The following is a 22,086-nucleotide window of genomic DNA, read 5'->3' as shown; positions in this document are numbered from 1 at the left end:
CTTTGCAGCAGCAGAAAACAAGCTTGCTCCATCTTCCATATGACAGCCTTTCAGATATTTGAAGATAAATGTCATATCTCCTTTCAGCCTCCTCTTTTCTAAGCTAAACATACTGTACCCATCTCCTTCAAGCGTTCTTCATAAGGCTTGGTTTCCAGGTCCTTGATCATCTTGGTTGCCTTCCTCTACACATTGCTGAAAAATTACTCTGTTTTGTTAATCACAGTAACATAAGAAATTTCACAGGTTAACAAAGGGTTTCAGGGTCAGCATGCACAAAGTGCTGTTTATATACTGGAACCCTCAGCCCAGGGATTTGACTGCTGGTCAGCTTGGGCTGGTGGAAGATGCAGTCCAAAACATCTGGGGGGAACCTGGATGGCGAAGGCTGCTGTACATCAATTTCCAAACAGGAGCTTGAGGCAGCCAAAGGACACTCTTTTACAGGAAGGAGTGATCCACTCTGGCTTTTCTGTGGTCCCTTTTAGAAATCATGCCATTGATGTTGCGGCATCAGAATTCAGACTCAGGACCCAAGACCTATCCAGGGAGTGAGAAAGAGAAATGGCCCCTGAAGACTCAGTTACACTGAGCTTAAAAGGTGTGCATGCTTTCAAGTCTCGTTTGACCTTTTTAGACAAATTGCATTTTAAGATGAGTATTTGCGCTGGCTAGACTCCAGCAGTTACTGACTGCTGCTTCAGAGGGGAGGTGAAAGAAACTTCCTTGCGGCCCAGCTGCATGCATTTGTGAGTGTGGAGAAGCTCAGGATCTGAACCAGTGTGAATCTCCCCAACTTTCTGGCCTCCAGGTGTTGTGTGCTACAATTTTCACTAAGCCCCAGCTAGCATAGCCATGGCAACTGAGGCTGATGGTGAGGTTGTGGTTCAAAACATTTGGAAAGCACCAGGATGGGAAGTTTGTTCCTCTGCTGCTGCCTCCCTCTTCTTCTCCTCCTCCTTATTTCACATCATCTCACATCCATCTTTGGATATATGCCTCTTCACGTCCTCTCCCTCGTTCTTTGTTGTTTGCTTCTTTCCTCTACATAAGCCCTGCTGTTGGTTTTAAATCATCCACCCATTGCATAGGTGGCCATGCCCTTGGTCTTTTGAAATCGTAGCGTCTCTGTACTAACGCTGATTTACTCCATCGCCCTCGGTTGCCTCTTGCCACATGTCTTGCACGTGTCCATTTTAACTTTGCAGCCTTTCCCGCCGCATCTGCAATTTTCATTCTTTGTTGTATCCAATTATTAGCTTCGCTATGTTTCAGTGATCTTCCTAGCATTGCACGTTCTGTGGCATACTGTGCTGTTCTTAAGCTGTTTGTGTTTCTCTGTGTCATGGACCAGTTCTCCGCTCCATAACACATCACAGGTAATCTGCACATATTGAACACTTTAAAGGGTTGCTCTTAGCCTTTTAAAGATCCATCTGCGTTAGGGCCAGGAGCAAGTTTTGTCAGCCCTGGCACACAAGGGATTCCTGCACCTCTGTATGTGTCAGATGTGATTCGTGGAGCAGCAGGAAGGAACACAGAGACACCTGTCAATCGCTATCAGTTATGATGGCTAAATGGACCCTGCTTGTCCGGGGGCAGTTTGCCGCTGATCGCCAATGGGAGGGTGGTGTTAAGAGTCCCAAGACCTTGTGCAGGGTTGGTCAGTCCAGGATGCAATGCATTGGAGGAATAGAATAGAATAGAATTTTATTACTACGGTCACAGACCAGTTCCTTCTCACTTACAATATCAGGAAAATCATAAAACACAACAGGAATACACTGAATTACAATTGGATATAACAGAGACAATTCAGATATAGCGGCAGATATAGCGGCAGTTAAAAAAATACATTAAATCTTGATCACTAAAATATAACTTAAAATTATCATTTAAAACCTTAATCATTTTGGTAGTACAGCTTGTTCCCTAAGTTTTATGGCAGTCACACAGAATTTGGCCACGCTTAGCATGATCTCTAGATCCTTTTGCTCTACCAGGAGTTTTAGACATTGAAGTTCGGACCCATCTGGAGATTTTTGTGTAACAGGAGTGGGGCATTGGAGGAGTTGGCTGTTGATGACCCAGAGGGACAGGCCTAGTCAGGATCTCAAGAGATCAGGGAGACTCCAGGGAAGGAAGTTGCGGGTGAGGAGTCAGATCCCGGGGAGGGTCAGAGTGGGGTTCTGCTTCAGCCTCCCATCCCCTGACACATTGCCCCAGCATCTCCTTCACTCCCCAGCCTCGCCTTCTGTCACAGCTTCAGCTTCTGAGGCTGTTTGCAGCCCATCCTCTCAGGAGAACCTTACTGTGCAGCCTGGGGCAGAGCTGTTGCTGATGGCCTCCTCCATCACCTGGGTCAGAGAAGCCAGCACAGGTGCAAACAGACAGCACAAGCTCAGCCCACCAGAAGGAGTTCTTGTTTGCTTGCCCAATACAAAGGACGGTCCCGCTTGCAACTCTGAAGCTTTGCCCGCCCCATATGACTCAAGGGGGCATATCGCTTGATGGACATCCTAGCATGCTTAGCCATGCAGAGCACCTGTTGTGTCTTTTGTTTTTTAATTGCATTAGCATAAAATCAAAAACACAAAAGCATCATCAAACTTACAGCGCATAGGAGCAGTACAGAGCTTGTAGAAAAATAAAATGTAGAAAAACACACCAGTAAGGCTAGATTTTGTGATCTGGTGGGGGAAGAGAGTTTTGTATATCTGTATTTGACACATATGAAATGAAATCCCACCAAAAGGCATTAGAAATGTTCCAGGTTTCCTTTACCCTTAGACACACGTAATTTGTGAGTTATTTTTCTCTGCAGTAATCAGAGTCTGCATATTGTTGTACCACAACAAGAAGCTTAGCCATATATAGACCTTGATGTGACTTTGGACCCTAATCTGCCTGTGTACCATACTGATTTGAGCATTAAAGGTTTTAGCAGAAACGGGGATCTGAGTTCAAATTCTTCCACCTCCCCTGAGAGGCAGGGCTGGTGGAGGCAACAGTGGGGAGGCACCTGGTGGCTCCTAGTTGGGAAACAGAATCTGGGACAACCGAGCCTTTGGCCTTCATCCTGCAGGGACCTGCTTGCATTCTTTTCAGCAATCTCTAGACCTGTCAGGAACTCGGCTGCCTGGCCTTAAGGAACAGGTTGCTGGAAGCTGCCTCTCTCATTGAGCCACCAAGCCATCAAGTCGGCCGGGGCTCTCCGCACGTCCTTGGTGTATAGCACAGAGATATATGATGGACTCTGACATTTATCCCCGCCTGGCAGGCAAGCATCGTTTGTTCACCGCTCTGGAGTTATTGGCTGCCGTGTAACTGCTCCCAGGCGACTCACCCTCCCGGTAGACAGTCAAAGGAGTTCCCCTCCTCACCTAGTCTGGGCAGAGTTCAGTGGCAGGCCTGGATCCAGGTGTCCAGCTTAACCTGGGGCAGAAGCAGGCTTTGATGTGTTTCTTTATGAAACATAAAGATCCAGGGTTCTTTAATAACTTTAGAAGAGCCCTGCTGGATCAGGCCAAAGGCCTACCTAGTCCAACATCCTCTTCTCACAGTGGCCAAACAGAAGCCTGTGGGAAACCCACAAACAGGTCCCAAGCACAAGAGCCCTTTCCCCTCCTGTGGCTTCCAGCAGTTGGTATTCAGAAGCATAACGTTACTGTCTCTGACTGTGGAGGCAGAGCGTAGCCATCATAGCTAGTAGACTTCAGTTGCCTTCTCCATCAATTTGCCCAATCCTCTTTTATATTTTATTTTATTTTATTTTATTCGAGTTCGGGATTTTTACATACATATATTATGTCCTTCCAATTTTTAAATTTCCCATACAATTTTTTCCTTTCCCTCCCTCCCCCCCCCCCCCAGCACCCATTGGAAGGGTTCAAACAATTATCCTCAGCCATGGGCATAGCGTCTTTAGTTTCCACCAAATGTCTTTTGTTCCAGTAGTTTTTATCCAGCCTTCCAAGTCAGTGGCCATCACTGCCTCCTGTGGGTAAGAGTTCCATCGTTTATGTGCTTCATGAAAAAGGACTTTATTTTATCTGTCCTGAATCATTTTAGCAAATAATTTGACTATTGCTGTTGCTGTTTTTACAAGGTGCTTTTAAATGGCACCAAGAACCCAGCAAAGTGATATGCACTCCCAAGCATGCTAAAGGGGGGGGGGACTAATATGAAAAACACTCCCCAAGTGATACGCTCCAGATTTTTGTTGGACTCCAACTCCCATCTGCCTTAGCCAGCAAGGGTGATGGTCAGGCATGAGGGGAACTGGAGTCCAAGGAGTTCTAGCGGGCACCATGTCGGCAGACCTTGATGTAAATTAGAGAGAAATATTTTCCTTTATTGCGCTATGATTAAAATTGTAAGAAAGTTGAAACCATTCTGTACCTCTTTTCAGATAGGTTCAGGTCTTCTATGCCCTTCATCTGCAACACAAAGGTACATGCTTTTCCTCACTTAGGTTCCATCATTTCCCCCCTCTATTGTTCAGAGAAGCCTCCCAATTCAGAAACAGTCTATTCTTTGAGCACCAGTTGCTGGGGAGTGAGCAAATGGCCTTGGGATCCTGCTTGTTGTCTTCTGTGCCTCCATTTCCTTGGCCATGGTTGGAAAGAAGGTGGACCTTAGACCACCAGGGGTCTTCTTTTGTCCGTAGGGTGTGCCCTGGGGTTCTGGCACTTAGCCCTTTCCTCCAGGCAACAGGGCCTTCCTCCCTTGAGCCTGAGTGGCCCTTTAAGACCTGGGAAAGGAGCCACCTTCTAATGGAGGCAGTCCCTAAAAGCTTCTCTGGCTGCCTCGGTGCAGATGCGCTTGAGTGCTGGAGAGTCCTTGCATCTCCGGGGTGATGATTAATTTAAACAGACAAGGAGGGTTCCTTGCGCTTTTGCCTGCTTCTCCTGTTCCAGAGTGCACCGTGTAGCCTTCTGCCTGAGTGGCTTTTCTTAGCTGAGATTATGTCAGGCGGAGAAAGAGGAAGATTCAGCCAGCAGAAGGAGACAAATCTCAGAGACATGTAAGGAGAGGGCACTGCCTTAGAAGATTTCTTCCGTTGCATGTGACACAATTCTGGCACTGGGGAGAAAGCGGGATGCAAAGACGAGGCAGGATTCAAAGAGACACAACAGCAGACAACCCTTGGAAGGGGGCTGGGGAAAATGGAGCTTAGTTGGGATAAACAGGAAGAGGCCCAAAGCAGCCCTCACCAATCTGGTTCTTTCCACATCCTTTGGAGTGTAACTCCCATTAGTCCCAGCCTCATGTGGCTAATGGGAGTTGTAGTTCACAACATCTGAAGGGTACCAGGTTGGGGAATGCTGCTGTAGCAACATGACATGTTTGCACTAGAACTGGGATGAGCCAGAGAGATAATTTAGCCCAGTGTTCTCCAACCTGCAGCCCTCTGACTGTTTTGGGACTACAACTCCCATAAGCCCCAGCCAGCACAGCCATAACTGGCAAGGGCTGATGGGAACTGGAGACCTCATCTGGAAAACACCCAGTATGTGATCACACAGTTTAGTTCCACCGGGGACTGTTGTGGAATTTCAGAAATTGAGAAATTGCCCAGAGGATGATATTTTCCTCCCTCCTTCATAAAACTCGGGGGGGGGGGGGCAGATGGAAGCATGTGTTGGGTGTCATCTAGTAAGACTAATGTGGGAGCAGATTCAATATACTTAACACATTATTATGGAATTTGCTTTCTGCCCACCAGGAAACAAAAGATTTTGCTAGGGGTTGAGAGGCATATTCATGGAAGAGAAGGCATCTATCAACACCTTTTTGGCAATGGCAGCTGAAGGAGAACCTCCAAGCACAGCAGTATATAAAAGAGCTTTATGTTCTCCCCAGAATAACATGGGCAAAAAAAAACCTCAGAAACAGCCTTATCCTGTGTCACACCATTCATTCCAGTTGCCTCACCTCAAAAAGGGTATTGTAGAGTTGGAAAAGATTCAGAAAAGGACAACCAAAATGAACAAGGGGGCGGAGAGACTCCTCTATGAAGAAAGGTGTCAGCATTTGGGACTCGTTGGTTTATAGAGAAAAAGCGAGTGAGAGGAAACGTGAAAAGAGTTTATAAAATTGTGCAAAAAATGGAGAAAGTGGATAGAGAAAAGTTTTTTCTCCCTCTCCCATGACACTGGAACTTGTGGACATAACATCTATTGCAGCTGAATGTTGGAAGATTCAGAACAGGTAAAAGGAAGGACTTCTTCAGGTTGCACATAGTTAAAGCTATGGAACTCTCTCCCACAGGAGGCAATGATGGCCACCAATTTGGATGGTTTGGAAAATGATTGAACAAATTCATGGAGGAGAATATCAATGGCTACTAGTCACGTTGGCTGTGATCTGCCTCTTTAGTCTGAGGCGGTAATGCCTCAGAAAACCTGTTGTTGGAAACAGCAGGCAGGAAGAGGGCTGTTGTGCTTAGATCCTGCTTGTGGGTTTCCCACCGGCACCCGGTTGGCCACTGTGGGAATGGGATGCTGGACTAGATGGGCCATTGGCCTGATCCAGGAGGCTCTTCTGATGTCCTTACGTCCATCTAGCTTGTCATTCACTTGAGAGCCTTCAACTGGAGATTCTATCAGTCTCACAAAACATGCTGAACAAGCTCTACTACATAAAGTCAGTTAATAACCTCTGCTTTCCTTCTCTCACCCTCCCCACTTCATTCTTTTGTCCATCTGGGTAAAGAACCATATATTGCCCCTGCTTTGCCCATGTACTATGTGAATATGATTGTTCTGGCTGCAGGCCAGAATCTCTTGACTCTGCATATGCCTATCAAGTATTCAGGTAGCTCCTGCACTGTGATGAGAACGTGCCAAAGGGTCTGTCTCCAGGACCTTTCTACGGTCACAACAGCCCTCCAGTGAGCCTTTCCCATGTCTGGCCAGCTGTCTCTCCCACGCCACGGCCTCCTCTGGCCAGCTGGCCATTCCCCCAAATTGCACACATGGACAACAATGCCTCTAGTCTTTTCTAATTTGATAGCCCAAGTTTTTTTTATGTCAACCAGAGAGCGCTAAGGAAAATTGACTTGGCTCTTTATTTCTACCCCGAAGATGAGGAAGAAGAAAAAACCCAGTGCTGGGTCTTGAGTGGCAGCCAAGCACCATTCATTGACCCAGCCGTGCCACTGCCTGCGGATCACAGGAAACCAAATAAAATCAGTGGGCAGGAGATATTTGCGCTTTTAATTATCGGAAGAGGTGACATCTGCCCCCATGGAAAGCAGTTTGGAAGCTCCTCCGCCCCCAAACCAAAAGCTTCAATGCACAGCTGCTTCTTAAGGAGGATTCTCTGACACCCGGGATTGATGTGTTCTGCCATCTCCATTTGGCCCATCTCCATTTCAAAATGCAAATGAAATCCCACGTATAATAAAATGTGCATATGCTTAGACTTTGCGACATTGCCCCCCTCCTTTTTTTAGGCAGAAGGCGCTCCAAGGTGCAGGTGGAGAAAATGAAGAAATGCTATTGGGTAACAGAGAGAAGGCGGAACTTTTCAACACCTGCTTTGCCCCTGTCTTCACCCGAAAGGAAAGCGGTGCCTAACTTGGTGATAATAGTATAAACGATGCAAGGAGGGAGCTGCAGCTCAAAATAGAAAAAGAGGTTGTCATGGACCACCTAGCTACTTTAAATGAATTCGGCCTGATGGGCTGCACCCAAGGATATTAAAGAAGCATGTGGATGTAATCTCAGAGTCTCTGTCTGTACTATTTAATAATTCTTGGAGAACAAGTGAGCTTTCTGCGGACTGGAGGCGGACAACTGTTGTCCCCATCTTCAAAAAGGGGTGAAAAGAAGATTCAGGTAACTACTGACCAGTCAGCTTGCCATTGATACCAGGAAAGGTCCTAAAACATTTAATTAAACAATCAGTCTGTGTTACAGATAGGTAGCCGTGTTGGTCTGCCATAGTCAAAACAAACAAAAAAAAATTCCTTCCAGTAGCACCTTAAAGACCAACTAAGTTAGTTCTTGGTATGAGCTTTCGTGTGCATGCACACTTCTTCAGATACACAGTCTGTGAATACTTAGAAAAGGATGTTGTGATTACTAAAACCCAGTATGGGTTTCTCAAAAACAAATCACGCCAGAGAAATCTCATTTCTTTGATGGAGTTACGAGTTTGGTAGATTGGGGGAATGCTGTGGACGTAGTGTATCTTGATTTCAGTAAGGCTTTTGACAAAGTCCTCCATGATGTTCTTGTGGAGAAGTTGATAAAATGTGGGCTGGATGAGGTAACGGTTAAGTGGATTTGTAGCTGGTTGACTGAATGAACCCAAAGAGTGCTCATTAATGGTTCTTCATTATCCTGGAAAAAAGTGGTTTAGTGTGGTGCTGCAGGGTTCTGTCCTGGGCCCACTGGTGTTCAACATCTTTATAAATGAATTGGATGAAGGAATTAGGTGATATTTATGAAATTCGCAGATGACATCAAACTGGGAGGGGTAGCTAATGCTGCAGAAGATATAATCAAGATTCAGAATGCCCTTAAGAGATTGGAGACCTGAGCCCAAACTAAAAAAAATGAATTTCAATAGGCACAAATGTAAGGTTCTGCACTTAGGCAGGGGGTTGGACCAGATGACCCTTGGGTTCCCTTCCAACTCTACAATCGATGATTCTATTATTCTAGATGGGGCAAAGTGGCCTTGGGCAAACCCTTCCACAATGAGAAGCTCTCTGTCTTCACGAGACAGAAGACCCTCTTAATCCTAATCTGCCACGGAGCCCCATTAGAGAGAATTTGTAAGCAAAACTCGGGTCCTGCTCCAGTTTGCACGACTGATTTATTGGCTTCATTAGTCGGAGGGGAAGGATCGAGGTTGCCGGGGTGTGATTTATTCTGGCTGCCAGCGAGGCCATTTACCAGTCTCCTGATTTCCTCTGATAACAAATTCCCCCTTCTGTTTAAATAAGAAAAGGGGGGAGAGACAGAGAGATCCAGGAAGATGTTTTGGTTCCTGCACAGCCTCTGGAGAGACATAACTCTCACATTTTTCATGACACGCCTCTTGGGTTGAATCTCAATCAGAGCAGCGCGGGGCTCAGAGCTCAGCTTCCTGAACCTGTCAAGGACCTGGTGAGAATGAAGCAGCAGAGTTCAGAGATTGTCTTGATTGCTTTTTTCTTCATAAGGCCAATTAAGTATCACAGAATATAGCATTCACCCTTTTTGCTGTTGCATCTTTTGATTAGTGTTAATGGTGTGTCAGGCGCTGTACGGGTGACCCAGTGCAGAGTAGAACAGAGATTTTCAAACTATTCTAATTCAACCTGTCACTAGCCGGTGTCCTCTAGATGTTTGGACTCCTATCAACCCCCAGCCAGCATGGCTGTTTTGGACTCCAACTCCCATCAGCCCCAGCCAGCACAGCCATTGTTTACTCCAACTCAGCTGAGGTTGATGGGAATTGGAGTCCCACCACCATTGGAGGTTGCTGGGTTGTAGCAGTACTGTACTCAGAGATGGGAACAATTGACATAGGCCCTAACCACTGCCAAACATATCTGCTTAGAAAGTATTCCTTGAAGGCAGATAGCTTTAAAAACCCTGCTGATGTCCTTGATGGATAGGAGAGTCCCGGGTTCCAATCTCTGCTTGGCAATATAGGCAGTTGAGTGACCAGCTAGCCACTGTCTCTCAGCCTAACACACCTCACAGGATTGCCGCAACATTAAATTTGGAAAATGCCTACATGTACCTGTAGCTCCTTGATGGGTTACAAAAACTATCAACCAGTCTATAAGCTTAGGGTCCATTTTGCTTTGTCTTACAACACACACACGTGACTCACTTTCTGCCATGAGGGATTTGTGGGCAACATAGTCCTACTGAGAACCAAGTAAGAATGTCAGAGAATTCCAGTGAAAAAGAGAGCGATTAAAATTGCCAATGTTCGCTTATTAGTCCTGTCTCCAGAACGGACATTAATTCAGCAAATAGAAATGATAATAACTATATTATTCACGCTGCAAATAATATATGATGATGCATAATTGATTGTTTGTTTGTTTTAATTTGCATCATGGTTCCTTTGCATTGAAGTGAATGCTGTGGAATAATGTAATTAATTGCATAATTTATTTACTTAATGTTTTGCCATGACGAACAGTGAAACGTATAAAATAGTTTTTGTTGGAACCTTTTCATTCTCTTCAAATGATAGCAAAATGGAAATATTGCTCCATTAGGCGAATACGGGGCACCAAAGCCATCCAGGGGGAGACAGTGTTCAGAGATGGACTTGTCACTGGCTTCCCCACTGAAGTAGAACTTGCTTTCTCTAGGAATTCGCCAGAGTGCAGGCCTGAGCATTTCCTGGAACACCTGGTTTAGGTTCAGCTTCTCGTAAATCATGTTGCCTACCACCCTGAGGACTAGAAGCTTACTTGGTTTCTTTTTTAAAAAAGAAAGGAAGTTTGGACTTTCAGAACTGTATTCATGTATTTTGAGTAAAGACAGGTTCTGTTCTGTATGATTGCAGGCATGCAGAGTAAGCCATTGTCCAGTCTTGTGCCCGAGTAGCCGTCTCCGTAAGAAGCAGTTCCCAGGGCCTGAATTTGAAAGTCCAGTGATGTTACACAAGCTGGCACGTTGTACGTTGCACTGCATGCCTCCAAAGGGACTTGTCACATCAGCTTAAGCTTCTTGCTGACCAAAGTGCAGGAGGAGTGCTGCGAACAATGGAGATTGCATCCTCCTGAAGCACGTCTCTCCCTCCCTCCCTCCCTCCCTCTCTCTCTCTCTCTCTCTCTCTCTCTCTCTCTCTCTCTGTGTGTGTGTGTGTGTGAACAGCTATAAAACTCTGGACTTGTCTTCTCTGCCTCTCTCTCCCCTCTTCTGCTCCTGCTGCTGCTGCCATCCTTCCTTGCCAGGACCTTTTCCAGAAGGAAACTGGCAGCTTATTCTTCCGGGAATGGAAGGGTATTAGAAGAAGCAAAAACAAAAGCAATAAGTAGTATTAATGTAAGATTAATACTTTTGAAATGCTGTCCCCAGGGAGGCTCGCCTGACACCATCATTATATATCTTTAGGCACCAGGCAAAAACTCCTCTGTAACCAGATCTTTGGCCTCTAACTATCTGTGGCCTTTCAGAAGGGAGTGGGATATTTTTAATGTATTCCTGCCCCCTGGTTTTAATATATATATTGTGGGAGGGGGGCAGTGCCAGATTTACGTATAAGCTAAACAAGCTGTAGCTTAGGGCCCCACTCTCTTGGGGGCCCCCCAAAAATTAAATGGAAAATAACTGGATGTACATTTCCAAAATATAAGATAAAAAACAAATGAAATAAAACCCGCATACAGCAACAGTGTTTTGTGTTGTGTAGGCTCCTATGATGTAAATAATGGGCCCTGCCTGCTCCCTAAAATTGTATTTCGGTCCAACAATTACTTTGATAAAATACATATTTTGTAAAGTGAAAATGGCTTTAGATACTTACTTAGGTCCATAAATTATCATATAGCATATATTCAACACAAAAAAGCGACCATTTGTTGTTGACAAAGGACAGCTGGACGTATAAAGGGCCCCATTACCCGCAGTAGCTTAGGGCCTTATCAAACCTAAATCCGGCCCGGTTGGGGGCGTTGTCTTGTGCAAGTTAAAGCGACTAACAAATTAAATTAAGGAGAAGATGGGTTTAAAAGAGGATTAGACAAATTTATGGAGAGAGGACTCATAATGGCTACTAGTCATGATGGCTCTGCTCTGCCTTGACAGCTGGAAGCAGCAATGCTTCTGAAATCTACTTGCTGGAAGCCACAGGAGTCGTTCTTGTGCTTGAATCCTGCTTGTGGGTTTCCCATTGGGCCATCTGGTTGGTCATTGTGAGAACAGGATGCTGGGCTAGGCCTCATCCAGCAAGGCTATTCTTCGTTCTTCAGTTTTCTGTTTTCTTTGTACTTTTGATTCCAGAGTAGTACTTTTTACATTAATAATAAGGCCTGTAGCTCAGGGGCAGAGCACCCGTTTTGCAGAAGAACATAAGGAGGGCCTGCAGGGTGAGGCCCAAAGGGCATCTAGTCCAGCCTTCAGTTCTCATAGTAGCTGGCCAAATACCTATGGGAAACCCCGCAAGCAGGATCTGAGCTCAAGAGGCCTGTTCCCTCCTGTGGATCCTGGCAACTGATATTCAGGAGCATTGCTGCTTCCAGCTGTCGAGGCAGAGCGCAGCCAGCATGACTAGGAGGGATTGATAGTTCTCTCATCCATGAATTTGTCTAGTCCTCTTCTACAGGCACCCGTGTCGGTGGCCATCGCTGCCTTCCCCAGGGGCCAGTTCCTTAGGGAAGGGAAGTGGGTGGGTATTAGTAGAATAAAAAATAAAACTGATTTGCAGTCGACTAGATGAGGCTGGGACACGGGTGGCGCTGTGGGTAAAACCTCAGCGCCTAGGACTTGCCGATCGCATGGTCGGCGGTTCGAATCCCCGTGGCAGGGTGCGCTCCAGTCGTTCAGTCCCAGCGCCTGCCAACCTAGCAGTTCGAAAGCACCCCCGGGTGCAAGTAGATAAATAGGGACTGCTTACTAGCGGGAAGGTAAATGGTGTTTCCGTGTGCTGCGCTGGCTCGCCAGATGCAGCTTGTCACGCTGGCCACGTGACCCGGAAGTGTCTTCGGACAGCGCTGGCCCCCGGCCTCTTAAGTGAGATGGGCGCACAACCCTAGAGTCGGACACGACTGGCCCGTATGGGCAGGGGTACCTTTACCTTTAGATGAGGCTACTGCCAAGCTGGGGATCTGATCTAGCTCCTCAAGCAATCTCTCCATCCCCAGTTTTGGAGATGGTAGCCAAAAAGCAGGGGGCAGGGGGTTAAAGTGGACCCTTTGGCTGGGGGTGCAGATTGTCCTCCCCCTGTTTATGAGATTGGTCACTTATTGAGTGGGGAGAATATGATCACCCCACTTTCCTCAGTAGATTTGCCTGGAGAAAGCCTGGGTGGGTTGGAGAGCAAGTGTGTTTAAAGGTGTTAAGTTGCTTAAAAGGAAGAGATGTAGCTCAGTGGTTAGAGCACCTGCTTTGCACACAGGAAGTCCCAGGCTCAATTCTTGGCGGCATCTTCAGGTAGGGAAGAAAGAGATTCCCTCTCTGGAGTCCTAGAGAGTTGCTTCCAGTCAGTGTAGGAAACACTGAGCTGGATGGACCAGTGGTCTGACTCTGTGAAAGGCAGCTTACTAACCCTAACACTGTATGAGGCTGAAGGGGAATGTGTTGTCTTTCCTCCTTGGCATCGTGTTAAAACACAGCTGAATGCTCCAGACCAGCAAACTGCTAAAACTTCTACTTTTATAGAGGTTGGCACACTTGCTGATGATCAGTTAAGCAAGGACATTTGATTAGCATCCCCTGTCTGCTACTTAATCTCTTAATTCCTATGGAAGCAGTAAGGGTGTACTTAGTTTTTCCACACATGATTTCTCCATCTTGGCTTTGTTTCTATTAATTAAATCATGAGACAGATGTCATGTGTTGTTCTTCATCTGAGGTTGCATTTACCTAATTTCAAGACCTGCTAAGGAACAAATGATTGCTATTATGTCCTGATATGTAAAACCACATAATCCAAAGGGGGTGCACTTTCTTTTTCCCAAGACTGTATGTTGTAGGTACTTCTCGTCTGTGTGTTATTCCATTTGTATATTTACAAAATCACACCATGCAGTATAAAAAATATCTTCCCCGCCCCCTCTCTCATTGCTACCTTCCAGTTTTTGCAATGGCTTTTCCGTTATGGGCTGTTTGCCAGTCTATGTTTTACCAGTGATCAATATTCATTAATTGCAAGGTTTTCCAAGTTCTAGCAATTACTGTTCTAGCTGCTGTTAATAAATGTGTTATTAATGCCTTACTTCTCAGTTGGTCCATATTTGAAGTATATTTCCCAATAACCCCAGCATTTTAGCTTTACTTTATTTATAAAGCTAAAATGCTGGGGTTATTGGGATTGTCTGAGCTGTAATCTTAAAATATCTCTTTTGAAACTTTAAAGGGAAGAACTTTGGGGCCTGTAATGCTCACCTCATATTTCAGAGGAGCATTTCTAACTGCTACAATTCATATTTTTGAGCCAGGAAATTCAGCATCAAAATCATGACTAAATCCAAGAAGAACTGCAGATGTGGAAGCCTGCAGTAAACTAGCATGCATTCAATCGATCATCAATCAAACGCTATATGTTATTTCCCAGGGAGACTCTTCTTGACCTTGTGGACCTCTCCTCCTCTAGGTTTTCCGGAGTGGCGAGGGCATGGGGATCCGACTGGACAGTGCCTCCGCCTTTCAGGGGGCCATCATCTCGCCACACTACGACTCCCTCCTGGTGAAAGTCATTGCTCACGGCAAAGACCACACCACGGCAGCTTCCAAGATGAGTCGCGCCCTGGCTGAGTTCCGGATCCGCGGGGTCAAGGTAGGAAAGGGCCTCCAGGCTCATGCGTTTTCGGATTTTGTTGTTTGCCAAGGCTGAGACTTGTGCTAGGGGCAGCTGACCTGTTGGTGTTTCTCCTTATAACATGTGCTTTTATATATCCATTTGGGGCAAGGGATGTGTGTAAAGATTAATTTTGGCAGCCACTGTATAAATACTTCCTTTTCCATGCAGTTTGAGTGTCTGCACACTACAGATATAGATCAGTTTAAGGCTGCATTCCCATGCACTGATAGCTGAGAATAAGTCTCACTGAAGTCTCCATGGCTTACTTCTGAATAGACATGCATCCATTGGATTCCTATGCCTTTTAGTTTCCCTAGGAAAATCCTGGGGGCTAGTTTTATGAAAGACACTAAATATCCTCTGCATACTATAACTCCCAAGATTCTGCGTGGTAAGTTACTACAATTACACTAGTCTAAAAGCAATGGTAAGTGTGCATTGCATTGGACTCTTCGTCTTGTTCTTACATTCTTCTTTTTATAATTATTTTTAATGCTGTTATAAACACACATTTTCTGATCTTTAACCAAATCATCAGTTCCTTGGGAAAGATTCCCTGCCTGAAATCCTAGAGAGCTGCTGCAAGTCAGTGTGGACATTACTGAGCTGGGCAAACCAATGGATTGACTTGATGGATGGATGGATTATCTTTATTTCTACAACACTTAATATATTAAAACTATCTCTAAACGGTGTACAAAAAACTGAAGCAACAACAGGCAACTTAAACAAAATATTATAAAAACATATGTTACATTAATACAAAGTTATTAATATATATAAATCAATATCAATTCGTTTTCCTTCTGACACACCTCTCAGCCTCCTGGTTCTCACCCAGGGCCTAACAAACTCTCAGCTCACCCACAAAATTTCATGACGATAAGAGTTCCTGGAAACAGCCAACATCACCCTAATCTCTCACTCTGGACATGGTTTTAATGGACAGGTCTAAGGTGGGTGCTACTTCCTCAGGCTGCCCACAGCTGTGCCCCATTCAGCTGCACTCTTCACACCCAGTTCCAGGTACAGCAGGTTTCTTGAGTTTCCCTGGAGGTCCAGAAGTTGGGAAAAGCCCCCCCCCCCCTCACAGCTCTCTGCCCTTTCCTCCCCCCCCCCCAGCTGCTAGTTGTCTATTCCGTTACGTTTACACCACCTTGGCTGTTCAAAACATTTTAAAATTCTAGCAAGGATTAAGTTAATGGTCCCCAGAGCCTTAAGACTCTATTCCTAAAATTTCATGTTAGCCAAAACTATATCTATCAGTGCTCGCTGAAGTAGAAGCTGCCAGATAGTGTTCAAACCCACTTTCCCAGGCATGTGAGAGTGGCAAAGTGACATCCTTGCTCTTCCACTTCAGCTTGAAAACCTTGCTCCTTTATCCGTGGCATCAATTGCCATGCTGGCCTTGACATTACATTGTGTATTGTTGGCCTCTGGAGTCCATTGAAAGTAGAAGCAGCAGCTGCTCTGTAGGCACCCATGTTTTCAAAGAGCATCCAGTCCCCATCCTGCAGATCTGGCAGCTTCCCATGTTCCTTATGTATTAATGTAACATTTTTATATGTAACTCTGTATATTTGTAAAGTAGTTGTTAACTTGTCTGTTGTTGCTTTAGTTTCACGTACACCGCTTCGATATATTTTTCATATATTAAGTGGCACAGAAGTGGCCTAAATGAAGAAATAAATTGACGACTCAAGGCGCAGGGATAGAGACAAGAAAGAGTAGCGCAGTTGAGGCAGGATTTTGAATTTTCGGCATCTCAGATGACTTGTTTTGCTGAGCCTTGGTTGTTACAGAGGATGCTGCATCCACCTGCTGCCCTTCTGATGATTTGGACGACTCCTCCTGCAGCCATGCTGGCTGAAGCTGGACATCCAGAGGACGCCAGGTTGGCAAAGGCGCCTTCAGCTTGTTCAGTCTGCCAACCCGCACTATCGCTGCCCTTGTTAAGACCTCCCCTTCCCCTGACCTCCTTCACTCCACAGGGGGACAAAGCAACCAGACGATCCCCTCCTCTGGGCTGGTATCAGATGACATTGGCAGGGCTGGTTCCCTTGCAGTGATGCCATACGGTGCCTCAGTGCCAGGGGAGGACCAGCCGCCTGCCATATGCTTGTCTGCGCTGGGAGGTGTTGTTGCTGACTGGCAGGGCGCCACGGCATGAGGACATCTGCTTGTCTGGGCCTTCTGTCCCAGGAAACCTGCCGTGAGGCTTTTCATGAGCTTTACAGTGGAGGGGGAAGCCATAGGGTCCACATCCTACTTTGTTGCATGCTTGTGCGGTGGCATGCCTGGATTTCCAACCCTGGGCAGGCCACAAACACACCCAAAGCCACCTGTTTTGTGGGTGAGCCATCATGTATTATCTTACTTGTCGACTTCACTGGCTGCAGAATTTGAGAGGGTTTCAGACAGGTCACTCGTATCGCTTAAGAGGCAGGGTGTGAGAAATAGAGAAACCTCACAGTACTTTGTGCAATGTGAGGAAGAGCAGTATTGTCAAGGCAAGGGGCCTTCTTCCAGCGCGGCCCAGCAAATGTCCAGCTGCGTGTGGCCTCCTGCTTTGGGGGTCAGTGTCTTTATTTACTTATATTTATATCCCACCTTTCCTCCAAGGAGCTCATGTGCGTCTCTTCATTTTATCCTCATAACAACCCTAGGAGGTATGTTGCTTACACTGAGAGGGAGTGACTGGCGCAAGGTCACAGCCAGTGACCTTCATGGCTGAGTCAGGATTCAAACCCTGGTCTCCAAGTTCATAGTCCAACACTCTAACCACTACACCACCACTGGCTTTGCTTGCTTGCTCTATCCTCTCTCCTGTTAGCATCGTGAACAGAATCCAGGGAGGCAGTGGTGGTGGAGGCCTCAGGCCTGGGGCCTACCTTGGCTTTGTAGCAGTCATCAGCAAGGTCTGAGAAACTGACACAGGCAGGCGCTCGTCAACTAGAGTCAGGAAACCTATTCCACATTTGCACCATACATTTAAAGTGCTGTGATACCACTTGAAACAGTCATGGCTTCCCCCAAAGAATTCTGGGAGCTGCAGTTTGCTAACGGTTCTCAGAGCTGTTAGGAGACTCCCCTGTTCCCCTCCCAGAGCCGTAATTCCCAGACTGGTTTAATCACCAGTCTATTTTCACTCTGGGAAAATGACCAGTCTATGGGTCCTTCGCTTTGCTTGTAGGTTCTCATCTCACACATCGACAAGGGCCTCTGTCTCACCACCCTGGTGCCCATAGGGATGTCACTTCTCAGTTTGCTGAGGCCCTTGTAGCTACTTGGCTGCTTGTAGGGAAAGGAGACGATGGAGGCTCCCTGGCACAACAGAGCCAGGCTCCTCAGCTGCTGCCAGGCGGCATTAAGGGGAGTAGGTAGTTTGCACTGCTGAGCCAGAGCTCTCCTTGCATCAGCCAAGGTACCTCAAGGCAGGAAAAGGCATTTGAGGTTCAGCTCATCGGAGGGAGGAGGGAGCTGCTATCCACGCTTGGCACAGAATCATAGAATTGTAGAGTTGGAAGGGATCCCAAGGGTCATCTAGTCCAATCCCCTGCAAGGCAGGAATCACAGCTAAATAAACCCTGCTGGGTGGCCATCCAGCCTATGTTTAGACTACAGTTCCCATCAGCCCCAACCAGCATTATCGTATGATGGCTGTGGCTGATGGGACTTGTAGTCCAAAACATCTGGTGAAGGTTGTATCATTGCTTCCATTGTTTAGGTGTTATTTCCTTCCTGCTGATACTAAATTTCCACATGGCAGTTGGATCAGAGACATTGGGGGCTGGCGGGGCGCCTGTCAGCATCTATTGGCCATGGCACCTAAATGGAGCCTCCCTATTCAGAGGCAATGTATCTCTAAATAACAGGGGGACACATCTTGCCCGGCAGCAGCAGGGACTTGTTGCCTTCCCGCCCTGTGTTTTGGTTTTCTAGCTGGAAAGCATCTTAGCTGGCTACTGTGGGCAACTAACTGCTGGGATTGATGGACTCTTGGGCTAATCCAGTAGGGCTCGTCGTCATAAGAGGTGTTTCTGCTATAGTGATTTATTTTATTTTATTATTATTTTTATTGAAATATGCAAATACAAACAAAACAAAGCATACAAACATATCAGCTAAAGACAAAAAAGAAAGAAGAAAAGTAGAGGAAAAAGGGGGAAAGAAACAAAAACAAAGCAAAAACAGAGCAAACACAAAAAGTAAGAACGTAAATATAGTACAAAATAACTATAATAGACATCCCAGAATGTCATTTCTCTGCCAAAGTACTGCCCTTTCTGGGATGAAACTTTTAATTATTCTTTTGTTTTTTGACTTCTGTCAACCTCACAGCAGTTCATTTCCTATAGCTAGAACAGTTTCTCTGTATTTCAATATAATCCTCATCTTGGTATAAGGAAACATTTTCCCACTTACGGATTTATTCTAAGCACAACCAAATCTTGATTGTTGAACCTTGACTCTTTAGATAGGTGTCTGCTATAGTGATTTAGACCAGGGGTTGGCAAGGTTTACCTCGCCAGGGCCGGTTCACTCCCGCAGAGATCGCTCAGTGGGCCGGATCGCGTCTATGCAGCTCGGGGGCTGTTTAAACAACCCCTGTGTGCCACTTGTGGCCCATAGGCCACAGGTTGCCGACCCCTGATTTAGACATTGCCATAGGCAAGGGAGCTGACAGAATGCTGTGCCATGCAGTTAAAAAAATCCCTGCACATGAGAATCCTAGCATGTCAGAGAGAGAGAGAGAGAAACCCCAGCCTAGCAATCTTCTTGACGTGCTTGTTTTCTGTGTGCAAGGAGTTGCATTCCTCACACCCCTTACGGCTTTGTCCAGTTTTGCTGGGCTCTCCAGAACTCATTCTGAGGCTGATTGTAGGAGACGCTGTGTCATGGCCACCCCCTTACAGTTCACCTGCTGCGGAAGGTGGAGGCAGGAGGGGTGACGTGTCCAGCTGGCGGCCCCCAAGCGATGCTTCTTGATGCTTCGTGGCATTTCTGTTGCGTTGAACCGTGCCGATCTGACACAGCTTGCTAATTCCTCCCCGAGCGCCGGGTCGCATCGGCTTCCCGAATTCAGCCGCCTTGTGGGCGGGCTGCTGAATATTCAGCGTGTGCATCTCAACGGCCTCCCTATCCCCTTCCGTGAAAATGATTGCTTCGGAAAAGGGAATTGCCGTCCCTGCCACCTCTCCATGCCCTTCATCAATGCCTCCCAGTTAAATAAACACTCTTGGCATGGATGGCGTGTTGAATAAATAGCAAAGGCTGTTTGCCGATCCTGCCGGCTGGTGCTGATTTGCGGCACCTGGAACAAACGTCGGACCTGCGTGGCCCACATCATAAATGGCTGGCCAGCCCACATTGTTGCGGTTAGAATCAGTGCCGATGAGGCATTTTAAAGTGGAAGGCGGCCTGTCTTCCTCCTGCAGGAAGTATGTCAGTCCACAAATCTGGCATCCAGAAATCAAATACCTGTGTTTTGGAGGGGGAAGTCTGTAAATATTCCACCTCCCTCTCTAGGCTTCCTCTCCATTTGAGCACCAATCTTGGGTACCTGCATCTTGTGTTGGGGACTCAGGACAGATTAGAGCAGCTGTCCCCAATATCTTGCCCTCCAGATGTTTGGGACTGCAAACTCCCATCAGCCCCAAACAACATGGCGTAGTCTAAGAACAGGACAGCCTGCAGGATCAGGCCAAAGGGGTGGGCGGGCATCTAGTTCAGCATCCTGTTCTCATAGTGGCCAACCAGATGCCTGTGAGAAATCCAGCCAGCCAGCATGGCCACTTTGGAATCCCATTGATTCCCATTGACTCCAGCCACCACCACTGTTTTGGAACACAACTCCCATCAGCCACAGCCAACAGTGTGGTTCAGAACATCTGGAGGGCACCAGGTTGGAGAAAGCTAGATTAGAAGATGCTTTACTACCTCTCCTCACCTGCCACTTGAGCTAATGGAGTTGGTCTTGGACCTGGTGTTGAACATTTCCCAGGCTGTTTGTTGGCTTATTCCTTCCACTCCCCTGTGTTCCTGACCCTTGGCCTTTTCGGAGAAGGGGGCCTTCTCACTGTTGGTGCCCAGGTTGTGGAATTCCCCAGAGAGGCTTGCCTGACACCCACCCTGTGAGCTTTTAGTCCTTTTAGATCCTTTGTTCTGATGTTGTTCTCTGCAGCTTGCTTTTTCCTATCTCTGTACTTTTTTTCTTTTAGATTTCACATTTTTATCTTTTGTTCCCTTATCATGCAAACCATCCAGAGATCGTGCATTAATACTGTGGGTCTGGGGCCACCAACCCTTTTGGATCCATGAGCACATATGCACACAAACACACACATATACACTGCAACCTAATTCTGTTGTCTGCAACAGAATTCTTATTTCAAACCTGATTTTAGCAGCAGCAGGGAGACCTATGGGGGCCAGAGACATCCTCTATGGGCACCACACTGGCAACTCATGATGTTAGTAAACTGCATCTTGTGGGAAATCGTGCTCAAGATGACCCAGGATGGATCTGTTGCTTGGCAGCGGAGCCTTTGAGCCGGTCTGCTTTCCTTACAGTCAGAGCAAAGGGTGCTTGTGGGTGAAGTAGGAACTCTAAATCCAGCTCCAGCTTTGCTTTTATTCTGGTCTTTTTTGGCATGATACAAAGCAATCTAACAATGTACTTTTCTCAAAATGTACTTTTCTCAAAATGTACTTTTCTTTAAATGTACATTGCACTGAATTTCCTAGAACTTGCAAAGGTAAAATCAAACAAACAATGCATACCGTTATATATTTACTCATTTACTGCATTTGTATCCTACCTTTTTTCCTCCCAAGGAGCTCATGATGGCATACATGGTTCTCCCGCTCCATATTTAGTCCTCACAACAACCCTATGAGGTAGGTTAGTCTGAGAGGCTCAGTGAGCTTCATGGCCAAGTGAGGATTTGAACCCAGGTTTCCCAGGTCCTAGTTCAACACTCTAACCACTACCCCTTCACACCATACTGACTCTCAGAAGCCTTAATTTTGTGGCCTTTGAGCTGCTGTTTGCTTCACATCCGAGGTGAGACAAATGGATGTTGCAAGACCTTAGATTTCAGCCTCTCTTAGGGCCCAGTCCCCTGGGCAAATTACCCTAGCAAGCCCCCATTGAAACAAATTCAAGTTGTAGGTGGAAAACAGAGGAGGAAATTCCTCTGTTAGAATTTGCCATTTCATCTCTACTTTTCCACTTTTAAGCTTTGCAAATTAATGTTGCAATTTTTGGGTGAACATCAGTCAGACGGTTCTATTGGAAAATATTTTGATCGGGGAAGAAACTGCCTCCCAATTCATCAGGCAGCCAATTGATTTTTTTTTTTTTGTAAAAATAAAATAACATGTTTAAAAAAGCAGATGGCAAACAACATCTTAGAAGAGGATTTCCTTTTCTCTGTGCATGTGTGTGTCTTCAAAGATGGTGCCAACTGCAACACCCACATACAGTAAAGCAAACAAAAATAAAGTGGTTTTTCCCTGGAACTGTTTTCTTCAGCTGCAAATTTAAGAGCATATCAATTAAACTTGTAGGATTAAGTGACCAAGATTTATTTAATTGGG

The 22,086-nt window shown here is 46.1% G+C and overlaps 1 protein-coding gene and 1 long non-coding RNA gene across 14 annotated transcripts in view; both read left to right on the top strand.

Annotated features, from left to right (window-relative positions):
• Positions 1-22,086, top strand: part of PC (pyruvate carboxylase) — a 260,561-nt gene that overhangs the window by 166,105 nt on the left and 72,370 nt on the right. For all 13 annotated transcript variants that reach the window (XM_083716620.1, XM_083716617.1, XM_083716613.1 and 10 more), the window contains one exon: positions 14,278-14,460. In XM_083716620.1, the coding sequence (XP_083572746.1) occupies positions 14,278-14,460 (183 nt within the window). The remainder of the gene's footprint in view (positions 1-14,277; positions 14,461-22,086) is intronic.
• On the top strand, positions 4,174-6,245 carry LOC310833816. Its single transcript, XR_014558942.1, has 3 exons — positions 4,174-4,630; positions 4,920-5,026; positions 5,729-6,245. It is a non-coding gene; the product is annotated as an uncharacterized lncRNA (long non-coding RNA).

This window comes from Podarcis gaigeae (assembly GCF_964106915.1).
Source record: "Podarcis gaigeae genome assembly, chromosome: 16".
NCBI lineage: Eukaryota > Metazoa > Chordata > Lepidosauria > Squamata > Lacertidae > Podarcis > Podarcis gaigeae.
The sequence above is the reverse complement of the archived record's forward strand: the minus strand, read 5'-3'. Positions and strand labels throughout refer to the sequence as shown.